Here is a 14,394-nt window from a genome sequence, read left to right as displayed (position 1 = left end):
GACAGCCTTCTGAACCAGGTATAAGACTTGGGCTTCTACGGCCAGTTCCTCTCTCAATGAAGACCGAGAAGAGAGTCACAACAAACTTCCTTTTGCTCATAGCCACCCAGCCACTAAACAACGCATGGAGCTGTGCCTGTTCCAGTGTAACACAGTCCCGTCAATCAACGGATTCTCGAAAGTACCAAGAGTTTTGAACCAAACCTAACTGATAGTGATGACCTATCCTAATGGTAGGCTTTAAGGTCCCAGAAAATCCCTTCAAGAAAATAAGACTCAAGAGAATTAGGCAATAATTGAAATAATATAATTTAGCTTCAAAATCACATTGTAATTCGAGATGAGCGAATTTGTTCGGATTTTGTCCCCGAATCGGATTTTGATATATTTGAGTCATATTCGAACAATATTTGTGCAGAATATTTGTCTTCTGATCGGTTCCGAACATATTCGGTAATTTTTACTCCCATTGCCTCTAATGATGTTCGGTTGTGTTCGATGAATATTGCAGAAACAATATTTGATTCCGATCGAATTCGGAACCAAATCCGAACAAATTCGCTCATCTCTACTTGTAATGCTTGAGTTAGAGCTGGTAACCCCCTTCAAAATATATTATTTACAAGACAACGGCAATATAATTGTAACCTCCTTTTAAATACATGATCATGTTGACAACCTCAAAATATATTTCCTAGGTGACAACCGTCTCATAAAACTATAACTAGATGTACGATACTCTATTCTACATATCTGGTTTATTGCCAGACAGATGGTACTCGCGGATTGTTAGAATTCTAACTTTCGCAAATAGACGACTTATCAGGGCGTTTCAGTAACTGGCAATTGCATTCAAGAAAACATGCCCCGCCCACATGACCATATGTCATAACGGATCTGTATACAAAATCACCCAAACTCAGTCTTACAACACACAGAGGACCTAAAAGTTGTATTACTCACACGGTTTAGATTCATAAAGTAAATCACTTTCTGAATTATCTAAAAAAAAAAACCTTGAACAAAATTAACAAATCCCAATATTTTCAAAAATAAAAGCTCCTAGTGCACAGCAACAAACAGTCAATAATCCCAAAATAAAATCACACTGTTGAGTAACATTTGGCAATGGTAGATTCTACTTTTAGACATTGGATGAGTCTCCCTAGCGCCGCATGTTTAAAGAGGTTGTCAAGGATCAGAAAAACATGACTGCTTTCTTCGATAAACAGCTCGACATTGGTTGAAAGGTTATGTTTGGTATTACAGCTCAGCTCCATTAAGCTTCACTCTTTCCAAGAACAACAAGTTTAGGGCTACATGGCAAATTTTATTGCGCTACTTGTAGACAACTTGATGGTGCAATGAAGTTGAACGACTATTTCATGGTGCAGCCGAACACAAGTTAAGCCGGTCGAAGACTCATTCGGCCGGCTTAACTTGTGTTTGACTACACTATGAAACAGTCCTTCAACTTCAGGGACCTCAGGCGACTTTCCCATGCACAGAAGTGTTCGTTCGGGCGAGTGCTCCTGAGTTCTCTATGAGTTCTGATAGACTTTTCCATACACATTACACAGCTGGCTGAACCTGTTGATATTGGCGGGTCCAGCCAACATTAGTCTACTGTGTTTAATGACCAAATCTGATCTGAGACCAAAAGTCCAGCTGATCTACCTTCTTTTGCGACTCTTAAGACTTGTGAATGCCACTACATTCAAGATAATTTCTCGGAAAGTCAGAAAGCGACCTTGTGATCTTAATGCAAGACTTAATGCAAGACTAAATACAAGGAATACAAGGACAGAACAATGGAAAGGACACCATTGTAGGCATTTACTACAGGCCGCCTGTGCAAGCTGAAGATATGGATGAACTCTTTATGCATCAAATGGCCAAGTTCTCCAAAAAATATGATATAGTTGTCATGGGAGATTTCAACTATCCAGACATTTGTTGGGAATCTCTCTCAGGCAAAACTAACAGGTCAAGGAAATTCTTATCCTCTCTTGCTGACAACTTTATCTTCCAAAAGGTAAGGGAGAAAACAAGGGGATCTGCTACCTTGGATCTAATCCTTATAAACAGGGAGGAAATGGTTGAGGTGGTAAAAGTGGCTGGGACCCTAGGAGGTAGCGACCATGCTATTTTAGAATTTTGGATAACTAGAGGCAGAAGACCTGTGAAGACTCAGACGTCAAGGTTAGATTTCAGAAAGGCAGATTTTAAGGGATTCAGAAAGAGAATTGGAGGGATCCAATGGCTGGATATCCTAAAAGACAAAAATGTCCAGGAAGGATGGGAAATCTTGAAAAATGAAATTCTCAAAGCACAATTGTTAACAATTCCGAAAAGAGGGAAGAATAGGAAGCATTTAAGGAAACCAGGATGGATGAACACAGAACTTAAGCACATGCTAAAAAGGAAGAAAAAAATGTTTATAAAATGGAAAGAGGGAGGCATATCTAAAGAAGAATATAATGCAGTCTGCAGAACCTGTAAGGCACAAATCAGATTATCTAAAGCTGAAAATGAATTGAGGCTTGCAAGAGATGTCAAAAGCAATAATAAAGGATTTTGGGGATATGTCAAAAGTAAAAGAAAAGTCAAAGATGCTATAGGATTTTTACAGGATGAAAATGATGAAATGGTAAGACAGGATGTTGAGAAGGCTGAACTTTTAAATTCCTATTTTGCATCTGTTTTCTCTCAGAAAGGAAATGTAACATCAACTGTTATTCACTGTCCTATTAAGGGAATAGAAGAATCCAGGATATCTATAAACAGAAAGATAGTGAGGAAACACTTAGCTAACCTAAATGAATTCAAGTCTCCAGGTCCAGATGAATTACACCCCAGAGTACTGAAGGAGATAGCAGAAGAAATTTTTGAACCCCTCTCCATAATCTTTGAAAATTCTTGGAGAACAGGAGAAGTGCCAGAAGACTGGAGAAGAGCAAATGTTGTTCCTATCTTCAAAAAGGGGAAGAAGGTGGACCCAGGCAACTATAGGCCGGTGAGTCTGACTTATATACCAGGAAAGATCTTTGAACAAATTATTAAACAACATGTATGTCAATACCTGGATAAGAATGAAGTGATTAAACAGAGTCAGCATGGGTTTGTAACTAATAAGTCATGTCAGACTAACTTAATTTCCTTCTATGACGGTATCACTGATTGGGTGGATCAAGGAAATGCTGTAGATATAGTATATCTTGACTTCAGCAAAGCATTTGACAAAGTCTCTCATACAATCCTTATTGAAAAAATGACTAAGTATGGAATGGACAAGGCAACTGTTAGGTGGATTCATAACTGGCTTAGTGATCGGACCCAAAGAGTGGTCGTAAATGGCTGCACATCCAGTTGGAAGAATGTCTCAAGTGGGGTACCACAGGGCTCTGTCCTGGGCCCTGTATTGTTCAACATCTTTATCAACGATTTAGATGAAGGAATTGAGGGTAAACTGATTAAATTTGCTGATGACACAAAGCTAGGAGGGATAGCTAATACTAGAGAAGAGAGAGAGAGGATTCAAAAAGATTTAAATAAACTGGAGAAGTGGGCAGCAACTAACAGAATGGTTTTTAACAGGGAGAAATGCAAAGTACTACATCTGGGCAATAAAAATGAAAAAAGCATATATTGAATGGGAGGAATAGGGCTAAGTGACAGCACATGTGAAAAAGACTTGGGTATACTAATAGATCACAGACTGAATATGAGTCAACAGTGTGATGCAGCAGCAAAAAAGGCAAATGCAATTCTAGGATGTATTAACAGAAGCATACAGTCTAGATTACGTGAAGTCATTATCTCCCTCTACTCCTCTTTGGTCAGACCTCATCTGGAATATTGTGTCCAGTTTTGGGCACCACATTTTAAAAAAGACATCAACAAACTGGAGCAAGTTCAGAAAAGAGCGACCAGAATGGTGACCGGTCTGCAAACCCTGTCTTATGAGGAAAGGTTGCAGGATTTGGGAATGTTTAGTTTGCAAAAGAGAAGACTGAGAGGAGACTTAATAGCTGTCTACAAATATCTAAAGGGCTGTCACATTGTAGAAGGATCAACTTTATTCTCATTTGCACAAGGAAAGACTAGAAGCAATGGGATGAAACTGAAAGGGAGGAGACAGATTAGATATTAGAAAAACTTTTTGACAGTTAGAGTGATCAATGAGTGGAACAGGCTGCCACGAGAAGTGGTGAGTTCTCCTTCAATGGAAGTCTTCAAACAGAGGCTGGACAGACATCTGACTGGGATGATTTAGCGAATCCTGCTTTGAGCAGGGGGTTGGACCAGATGGCCCAGGAGGTCCCTTCCAACTCTACGATTCTATGATTCTATGATTCTAAACTCACTGACGCCCAGCCTAAGGTGGCATCCTTCTTCAGTGACAACTTTACTAGACTAGGACTAAACTATATGATAGAGAAATTAGGGAAATGGAGGCGGCTTATCCCTAACAGCCAAAGTCAACTTCAGTGTTGTCCATTTTTTTTTTTTTTTTTTTTTCTCAGGAAACTCTTGAATGCAAGTTTTGACCTTACTACAAACAAAAAGAGAGGTACTTCTATATAAGATCCTTCAGTCTTGGAGAACAGAAATCTCGCTAATGACCAATTACTCCAAAATGGATGTACGTGACCAGAAAACTTAACCCGTGTAGAAACTCTAAGTTGAAGACCAGCAGTCAATACACATGGCCGTCTCAACATAATTTCTACCAGGATTAGGCTACTGGAGTTAATAATTCAACCTTACATCATCCTAAGAACAGAAGATAAAAGAAAAAAAAAAATATACGAGTATAGCTTGTATTGCCAAATCCGTACCGTTAGAGCGATGGATGCAGGTATGTTGATTGTCGCTTAGGAAGAAGCCGTCCTTGCATTGGCATTCATAGCTGCCCATTGTATTAACACAGATCTGTTGACATCCTCCATTATTGTCCAAACATTCATCCACATCTTGGGGTAAAACAAATGAAAAAAAAATTAGGTTTAGGCTTAAAAAGAATTCCAAAGTTGACATACATAGGGCACATTTTACTGAACAGATCTACTGTAAACCCCACATACAAAGACTAATTTGGCAGAACCAGCAGATATCAACGGGTTTGGCCGACAATCTAAAGTGCATGGGGGCACCGACCATGTGATGGTTGGGAGACATGTCAATTGCATGTCTTATTTTCTGCTGCCAATCACATTGTTCTCCAGGACATAAGCCACTGGCTGACATATCTTATGGAGAACACAGGAGCGCTCGACCGAATATGCACTCCTGTGTCTCAGAGAGTCCACTGAGGTGGCTGTTGGACAAACGATGAACCAGATGTAATGTAGACATCTGAAGAATAATATTACGTTTCGTGAAGGCTTTACGAATATTATACAGAATGATTGGCTTTGATAACCCCTTGTGGAATTGGAGACTTTCGGTAATAACTATAGCAGTATAGTTTAGTACCAACCTAAATACCAAAGGTCTTCATAACGGACCTCCATTGACTCCAATGAGTACATGGCTTGGAGTCACCACCAAGAGTCATCTCCTCAAAGGTACCCTACAAGGTTGTCTTACTAGTAGCTCCATACTTGGACTCTTAGTTTTTCAGACCCCAACTATTGCTCATGGTTCCAACGATCTGTTCATATTATATACATATTTTAGGAGACAGTGTGAAAGGGGGTGGCTGTCCCTCAAAATCCATCAACCATGACAGTAATATATGAAGCCTGTATGTGCCATGGTTGGAAATTGAGAATAGGAACAGAAAGTGGGGGTATTGGGGAGTAATAATCAGTGATCCTTTAGCAGTCACCATGGTTTTTTTTGTGTGCTTGATCTTTAGAGGGGTTTTATCGCACTGTAATTTTAGATCCAACGTCAGAAACCGCCACCAATCCACTGATTGATGGAGCCATGGCACACGGGAATTGCCATAGCTATGTACATTGTGTTGAAGCACCACTTATGGCCACTACATCAGTTTCCGTGTGCCAAGAACCCTTTTAAATCAGTCGGGAGTTAAAACCCCATCTCGTTCCTGATATTAATGACCTATCTTAACGATGGGTATTAATAAAAAATAATCCTAAAAATATATTCTTTCCCATTTTCTCACACACCCAACACAATAAGAGAACTCGATGTGTCCGGTTTCACAAAGTATTTTTTTTTTTGTCTCTGAAGAATAGTCTGGGTCACCGAGGTATAAAATCCCCCTGGTCCTGACTGGGCTAAGTTGTAAGTCACATTTTAAAGACACACATTCCTTCACCACAAATTTCCAGACAACCCTGGCTATGAAGTTTACAACAGTCATTGGCTTGGTCATTACGGTTTTTACGGCACAGACAGGCTTTGGGCCTATGGTAATGGTTAGGCAGAACAGCAGGCAAACACAAAAGGCATTATTGGGTGGAAAAAAAAAAATCCTTACAGGACTCCTGGATTTCTACTGAGCAGAAGGTTTCAATTACAAAAGTCATAACCCCCTCTACCATGTCAGCTTGTTTAATGAAAAGGGGACTTCTTAAATCTCTTTGTTCCTAGTCTGTATTTGTCACTTTAATGGCTAACATATAAAAACAAGAAAAGCTTTTTTTGCTACCGGCCATTTCAGTTTTTCTTTTTTTTCTCCTTTTTCAATTCTCATTAATGCATTGGGTTGAGGTTTTTTTTTAATTTTTTTTGTACGGAAACTGTGAACAAACATAAGAAGTGTAAATAAATTAAATTGGAATAATTCACAACTTAGAAATTTTAAGTATAAAAAAAAACATTAAAAAAGTTATTACTAATAATATATATATATATATATATATATATATATATATATATATATATATACACACACACACATACAAACACACACACACACACTATACATACATACCCACGGCTTTGGCAAAATTTAAGAGACCACTGCACAGTTTTATAAAAATCAGCTTCTCTCCATGTCTGACAGCCATTCCATTCCAGTGTCAGATGAATTCCAACCAGAGTACACCTCATTCTACTTAATGTGCTTCTGATTAGGTGACACCTGAACCAAATCTTATTTAATGAAGGAAAGTATAAAAACCCAGCTGTGGTGTTCACAATCCGCTTGCAATAGGACAAGCTGGATGGCAAATCAAGTGCTAGTAATATCCCAAAAGGAATAGGAAATTATTTTTAACCATGCCAAAGGAGTTGAAAAGAAAAAAAGTCTTGAGTGAGGAAAAGAAGGGCTCAATTCTGGCTCTACTAGCAGAGGGATAAAGTGAGCGTCAAGAAGCCTCCATACTTAAAATTTCTAAGACGGCAGTCCATTACAACAAGGTCAAGCAGCAGACATTGGGGACAACAAAGCTACAGACCGGCAGAGGGTGAAAACGACTCTCCACTGACGAGGATGACCGTCATCTTATTCGAATGTTGTGGGAAGCAGGGTGTGTTGCAGTCCGCGCTGCCGAGATTCACAAATCACCTGGGATGCAAGATGTTGTAGCAGTGTACTCCTTTATTTCCTCCTACGCGTTTCGGCGCCCTTCCTGGCACCTTCCTCAGGGATATTACATCAGCCATAGGAGCAGGGAATTTATAGGCCCTTACATTAGCAATAATGGGTGTGTTCTGTTTACATGTGATGTCATAATGGTCATCACTGGGGGAGGGGCCAGCATTTTTGGCGGAATTTCACTTAAATAGCATGATAAAACAAGAAAATGGTCCAAAACACTTGCTAAAATGTACATAAAAATCTTACAAACAGAATGATGTAAAAATTTCCATGAAAAATGCAGCAAAAACGTTGCTAAAATATCCAGACTATTACTGCAGAAAAAATGTATTTGCTGGTTTCAGTGTTTTCTCTTGTGACTAATGTTGAGCGCCACCGTCTCACTGGTATCAGTGCCTTTGGATCGAAGGTTCTATAAACTGATTTTTCATGACACTATCCTGTTAAATATATGGTCCTATGGTTGTTATAAAAGAATTGTTATGAAAAATTATCAAAGAAGTATGTCAAAAATATTATTATTATGTTGAAAAAAAATCTTTATTTTTGTTTTAGGAGGGGAGCAAAGAGTGGTGCTGCTATTAAAATAAACTTCATAAAATATAAACCAGATTATTCCAAAGATCAACTGCTTCTTAAAAGTTTTTATTTTTATTTTAATTATTTATTGTCAATAAAAAATTATCTAAAAAATTGTATTAAAACTATTAAAAATGGCTTAAAAACTGTGTTTCTCATCTTCCGTGTGTTTATGGTCACTATGTTATATATTGGTTGTGGTGGTATCACCCATAGATCGTGTGTCTATTGGTACAGCAAACCTAGGTTCTAATACCCAGTTCGAGTGAACATTATTCTAACCAATACTAGTGAGTTGTGATTGCTATATACCAGTGGGAAAAAAATAATAAAAATAAAAGTAAATACAAAACTGTGGGTGAAACAGATTTGAAAATAACAGATTTTAGAAAGGGATTGGGAGTGATCTCAGTGTGTATGTGTTTATACTGATAGCATCTATTACCTGTGATTGTGTCACCCACTTAGATGAGTGTCAGGAAGTGAGCGTGGTGTGGGAATTCATATCAATTCAGAAATTATATTCAAGCCTTTTGGTTTTAATGTGTCCAGCTTAAACATCCAATATTTCTCACGTTTTTTTAGGTGTTCGAACCTATTTGCTACATTGTCTGCTATGTGATCAATTGGGGTTAGTTTGATTGCTCTTATATCTCTGTTGTGATGGGTGTCATAATGGAGTGACACACCATGGGCTCTATAACCATTCTTTATGTTTGAACGGTGTTTGTTTAGCCTTTCGTGAAGCGGTCTGATGGTCCTCCCTATATATTGCAATCCGCACAGGCATTCAAGCAAATAGATAACGAATTCTGTTAAACAATTCTTACCATGTTTGATGGAAAAGGATTCTTTTGTCGAGGTAGATTGGAAGGTGGTTGTCTGTTGTATACTTTGACAACAGAGGCATCTATTTCTTCTGCACTTTGAGACCTTTTTCAGTGGTTCTTTGCTGGGTTTCGTGGTCATTTTTTGTTTAAGCCGACTTGGAGCTACTATTCTTTTTATATTTGGGGCTCTGCGGAATGTTATCCCTGGTTTCCCAGGTATGATTGATTCCAAAATGAGGTCACTCTGAAGCAGATACCAATGAGTGTTCAAACATTTCCTGATGGTTTTGTGGCAATTATTGTATGTTGTTATAAAATTCAGTGCTTTCGTTTCCTCGGTCTTTTCCTTATTCTTCTGTGTTAGGAGAATTGCTTGAGGGATTTCTCCACTGTGTCTCTGCGTACTGGATATTAATTCCTTCAGGTAACCTCTCTCTAAGAATCTATCCTTGAGGATTTGGGACTGTGATGTATAATCTTCTTCTGAAGTGCAATTTTTCTTTATTCTTCTGAATTGGTTTGCCGGGATATTACGCAACCATTTTGTGTAGTGTCCACTCTTGTAGTTGATGTAGGAATTCTTGTCTGTCGGTTTAAAATGTTTTTGTGTAGATCTGTGTATCAACAGAAAAGATTGTAAGGTCAAGGAAATTGATGTTGTTTTCATGTGTTGTTGGCTCGAACTTGATGCCCCAGTTGTTATTGTTTATATTATCAAAGAAATTGTCGAAATTGCCAAGCTCAGTGTCCCAGATGAGGAACAGGTCATCAATGTACCTTTTGTATAGGACCAGTCCTTTTTTATGTTCGTTGTCATATATATGTATTCCGTCAAAAAGACCCATAAATAGGTTTGCATAAGAGCAAGCTGTTTTTGAGCCCATTGCTGTGCCATGTTTTTGGTGATACATTGCACCATCAAATGTGAAATAGTTGTTGTTAAGTATAAAGTTCAGCCCATCGAGGATGAAATTGATGGTTCCTTTATCCAATTGTGTATCCTTTTTCAGGTAGTATTCTGTGCACAAAAGTCCTATGTCGTGTCCTATGTTCGTATACAATGAAGTAACATCCATAGTAATCTCGCAACCTACATTGACCAAAATCTACAGAAATATGTGGTGACATTAGACAGCTACATCAAAGATTCGACAGACATGATCAGGATCCTAAAAGGAATGACATGGAAGAAATCTTACAGATTTGTCACTATGGATGTTACTTCATTGTATACGAACATAGGACTCGACATAGGACTTTTGTGCAGCAGCTGATTCTGTGATATGCTCTCAAGCCAGTTGTGGGTTACACAACTGGAATAGGTGAGTGGAACTGTATTATACCTCTCATACTTCTAGTGTCACTAGTGATAGGGCACTATTGCGCCTCTTGTTCCCCCCACCATTTTTGTATTGATCTTATTCGAATGTCACTCAGCAACCGCAGGATGACATCAAGTGATCTACAAAAGGAATGGCAAATGGCAGCTGGGTTGAATTGCATGGCAAGAACAGTTCGGAACAGGCTCAAGTCATGTAAAGCTAGAAAAAAGCCTTTCATCAAAGAGAAGCAAAGGAGAGCCAGGCTGAAGTTTGCCAAAGGCCATAAGGACTGGACCATAGAGGGCTGGAGTAAGGTAATCTTCTCTGATGAGTCTAGTTTTCAGCTTTGCGCAACACCTGGTAGTCTAATGGCTAGACGGAGACCTGGAGAGGCGTACAAGCCACATTGTTTTGCATCCACTGTGAAATTTGGTAGAGGATCGGTGATGATCTGGGGATGCTTCATCAAGGCTGGAATTGGGCAGGTTAATCTTTGCGAAGGACGTATGAATCAAGCCGCATACAAGGTTATCCTGGAAAAACAGTTGATTCCTTCTGCTCAGGAAATGTTCCCCAACTCTGAGGACTGGTTTTTCCAGCAGGACAATGCGCCATGCCACACAGCTAGGTCAATCAATGTGTGGATGAAGGACGACTACATCAAATCCCTGTCATGGCCAGCCCAATCTCCACACCTGAACCCCATTGAAAACCTCTGGAATGTAATCAAGAGGAAGATGGATAGTCACAAGCCATCAAACAAAGAAGAACTGCTTACATTTTAGTACCAGGAGTGGCACAAGGTCACCCAAAATCAATGTGAAAGCCTGGTGGAAAGCAGCCAAGACGCATGAAAGCTGTGAATAAAAATCATGGTTATTCCACAAAATATTGATTTCTGAACTCTTCCTGAGTTAAAGCAGTAGTATTGTTGTTTCTAAATGATTATGAACTTGTTTTCTTAGCATTATTTGAGGTCTGCAAGCACTGCATTTTTTGGTTATTTTGACCATTTCTAATTTTCTGAAAATAAATACAAAATTTAGTGCTTGGAAATTCGAAGACATGTTTTCAGTAATCTATTTATATAATTGCCTTGTAATGTTTTCATTTCCTGTTCTGTCCAGATGTCACTGCATCCCAGAATTACAACCAGAGAAAGTTCACTGACTGCCATATTGGGACACCCAAGTGACAGATGTCTCAATATGGAAACTTCTGCTGGTACCAACATATTGCACGGTACCACCAGCGGAACACTGTCGCACCACACACACACACTCACTCTCACACACTCACGCAGCCTCTTGCACGGTACCACCAGCGGAACACAGTGACTCATTCTGCTGATCCCGGCTGCATATGTGCGACGTGTCTACAGGCAGAGGAAGCTGGTCACATAAAAGGGGTTTCCACGAACGAAAGCTCATGTTAAAAATGTCTGTGTCTGACCATGTACGGAGCATACCACATCTCCTGGGCAGGGGAGGAAGCAAAAGACAATACTGACATTACAGCAGGGGATCACAGAGGATTCATTTTGTGAGGTAAAATATTTCACTGACTGTTTTTAAACAATATTTTACCACACAAAATGTATCCTCTGTGATCTCCTGCTGTAATGTCAGTATTGTCTTTTGCTTCCTCCCCTGCCCAGGAGCTGTGGTATGTTTTGTACACGGTCAGACACAGGGGTGAAACAGACAGAGCACAGGGGGGAGACAGTTCAAATGGGACAGCACATGAGGGGAGAACACAGCACAGGAAGGAGAGAGACCGCAGACAATGGGGATAGCACATGGGGTAGAGAGGTCAAAGAAGAGCGCATGGTTGGGAGAAGTCAGCACATGGGAAAAGAGAGAGTGGATAGGTGGGTGAGCACATAGGGGGGAGAGATTCTCAACACTGCAAAGCCTTTGCAGCAATTACAGCATTGCAGACCTTTGGCATTTTAGCAGTTAATTTGATGAGATAATTTGGAGAAATTTCACCCCATGCTTTCAGGTGCCCCTCCCACAAGTTGGTTTGGCTTGATGGGCACTTTTTGCGTACCATACGGTCAAGCTGCTCCAACAACAGCTCAATGGGGTTGAGATCTGGTGACTGCGCTGGCCACTCCATTACATATAGAATACCAGCTGCCTGCTTCTTCCCTAAATAGTTCTTGCATAATTTGGAGGTGTGCTTTGTGTCATTGTCCTGTTTTAGGATGAAATTGGCTCCACTCAAGTGCTGTCCACAGGGTATGGCATGGTGCTGCAATATGGAATGATGGCCTTCCTTACTCAAAATCCCTTTTACCTTGTACAAATATCCCACTATACCAGCACCAAAGCAACCCCACACCATCACATTACCTCCACCATGCTTGACAGATGGCGTCAGGCACTCTTCCAGCATCTTTTCAGTTCTACATCTCACAAATGTTCTTCTGTGTGATCCAAACACCTCAAACTTGGATTCGTCTATCCATAACACTTTTTTCCAATCTTCCTCTGTCCAATGTCTGTGTTCTTTTGCACATATTAATCTTTTCCTTTTATTAGCCAGTCTCAGATATGGCTTTTTCTTTGCCACTCTGCCCTGAAGGCCAGCTGTAGTGATACCTCCACCGGAGGAGCTGGTGATGGAATAGAGGTTACACACTAAGCTTTGCAACCGCACAGGTGTCGCAGGTAGTGACAGAATGGTTAAATTAACCGAGTCAGAAACTATCAGGAGCAGACGTACCAGAAGTAGCAGCAATACACAGTGAAAATACCAAGCCGAGGGTCAAAAAGTCAATCATGAGCACGGGGTTCAAAAAAGTGAGACAGAAGACGTGGTCGGGGTACAAGCCGGGGAATCAAAAGCCAGACAGAGAACGTAGCAGCAGAGACGAATACCAAGAGATAGGGTCAGAGATCAGTCCGGGTCATACACGTGGATACAAGTCAAAGGCAGGAGGAGCACCAAGGTACAAAGGTCAGATGCTCTAAACTGGAAGTTAGAGCTATCACTAACACTGGTCAGCAGACTGACGGACAGAAATAGCCCAGCTAGCTCAAGAATGAGGCCGAAGAGATTAACCCCCGCATGACCAGTCCAGAGAAAGGACAGCAGAAAATAAACTCTGGACTGGACCATGACACCAGCATCCCGGAGTTGCCTCTTCACTGTAGACGTTGACACTGGCGTTTTGCGTGTACTATTTAATGAAGCTGCTAGTTAAGGACCTGTGAGGCGGCGATTTCTCAAACAGACTCTAATGTACTTGTCTTGTTGCTCAGTTGTGCAGTGTGGCCTCCCACTTCTCTTTCTACTCTGGTTAGAGCCTGTTTGTGCTCTCCTCTGAAGGGAGTAGTACACACCATTGTAGGAAATCTTCAGTTTCTTGGCAATTTCTCGCATGGAATAGCCTTCACTTCTAAGAACAAGAATAGACTGTCGAGTTTCACATGAAAGCTCTTTTTTTCTGGCCATTTTGAGAGTTTAATGGAACCAACAAATGTAATGCTCCAGATTCTCAACTAGCTCAAAGGAAGGTCAGGTTTATAGCTTCTCTAATCAGCCAAACTGTTTTCAGCTGTGCTAACATATTTCCACAAGGGTTTTCAAGGGTATTCTAACCATCAATTAGCCTTCTTACACAAAGTACCATAAGAACACTGGATTGATGGTTGTTGGAAATGGGCCTCTATACACCTATGAAGATATTGCATTACAAACCAGACGTCATTTACCACATTAACAATGTATAGAGTGTATTTCTGAATCATTTAATGTTAGCTTCATTGGAAAAAAATGTGCTTTTCTTTAAAAAATACGGAAATTTGTAAGTGACCCTAAACTTTTGAACTGCCCTTTAAATTTTTCACTCTGTTTCATTTCAACCATTTGGTAAATTCAAAAAAGTTCATTTTTGTTCTCATTAATTTAAGGCAACTGTGCTCTTAGGAGCCTTGAGTGTTGTGAGTTCATTTTCCCATTCACCATTGAGGTCTGATGAACTCCCTCTTCTGGTGAAGGAAGGTAGTGAGGCTGATTACCAAGCACCTGAACAGAATGATGATGACTGGGTGACTGGAATTGCTGACTGGATATAAGGCAGCCGACGCCCTTCTGCCTTGCGGGTGATTTTTCTGAGGGATTCTAGGAGACCAGT

The 14,394-nt window shown here is 40.1% G+C and overlaps 1 protein-coding gene across 6 annotated transcripts in view; it reads right to left on the bottom strand.

Annotated features, from left to right (window-relative positions):
* Window positions 1–14,394, bottom strand: part of SCUBE1 (signal peptide, CUB domain and EGF like domain containing 1) — a 266,698-nt gene that overhangs the window by 188,470 nt on the left and 63,834 nt on the right. For all 6 annotated transcript variants that reach the window (XM_073567715.1, XM_073567716.1, XM_073567713.1 and 3 more), the window contains exon 4: window positions 4,842–4,976. In XM_073567715.1, the coding sequence (XP_073423816.1) occupies window positions 4,842–4,976 (135 nt within the window). The remainder of the gene's footprint in view (window positions 1–4,841; window positions 4,977–14,394) is intronic.

This window comes from Dendrobates tinctorius, unplaced genomic scaffold (genome assembly GCF_039654945.1).
Source record: "Dendrobates tinctorius isolate UK_male_01 unplaced genomic scaffold, ASM3965494v1 ptg000020l, whole genome shotgun sequence".
Lineage (NCBI taxonomy): Eukaryota > Metazoa > Chordata > Amphibia > Anura > Dendrobatidae > Dendrobates > Dendrobates tinctorius.
Note: the sequence above shows the minus strand (reverse complement) of the source record. Positions and strands in the feature narration are given on the sequence as shown.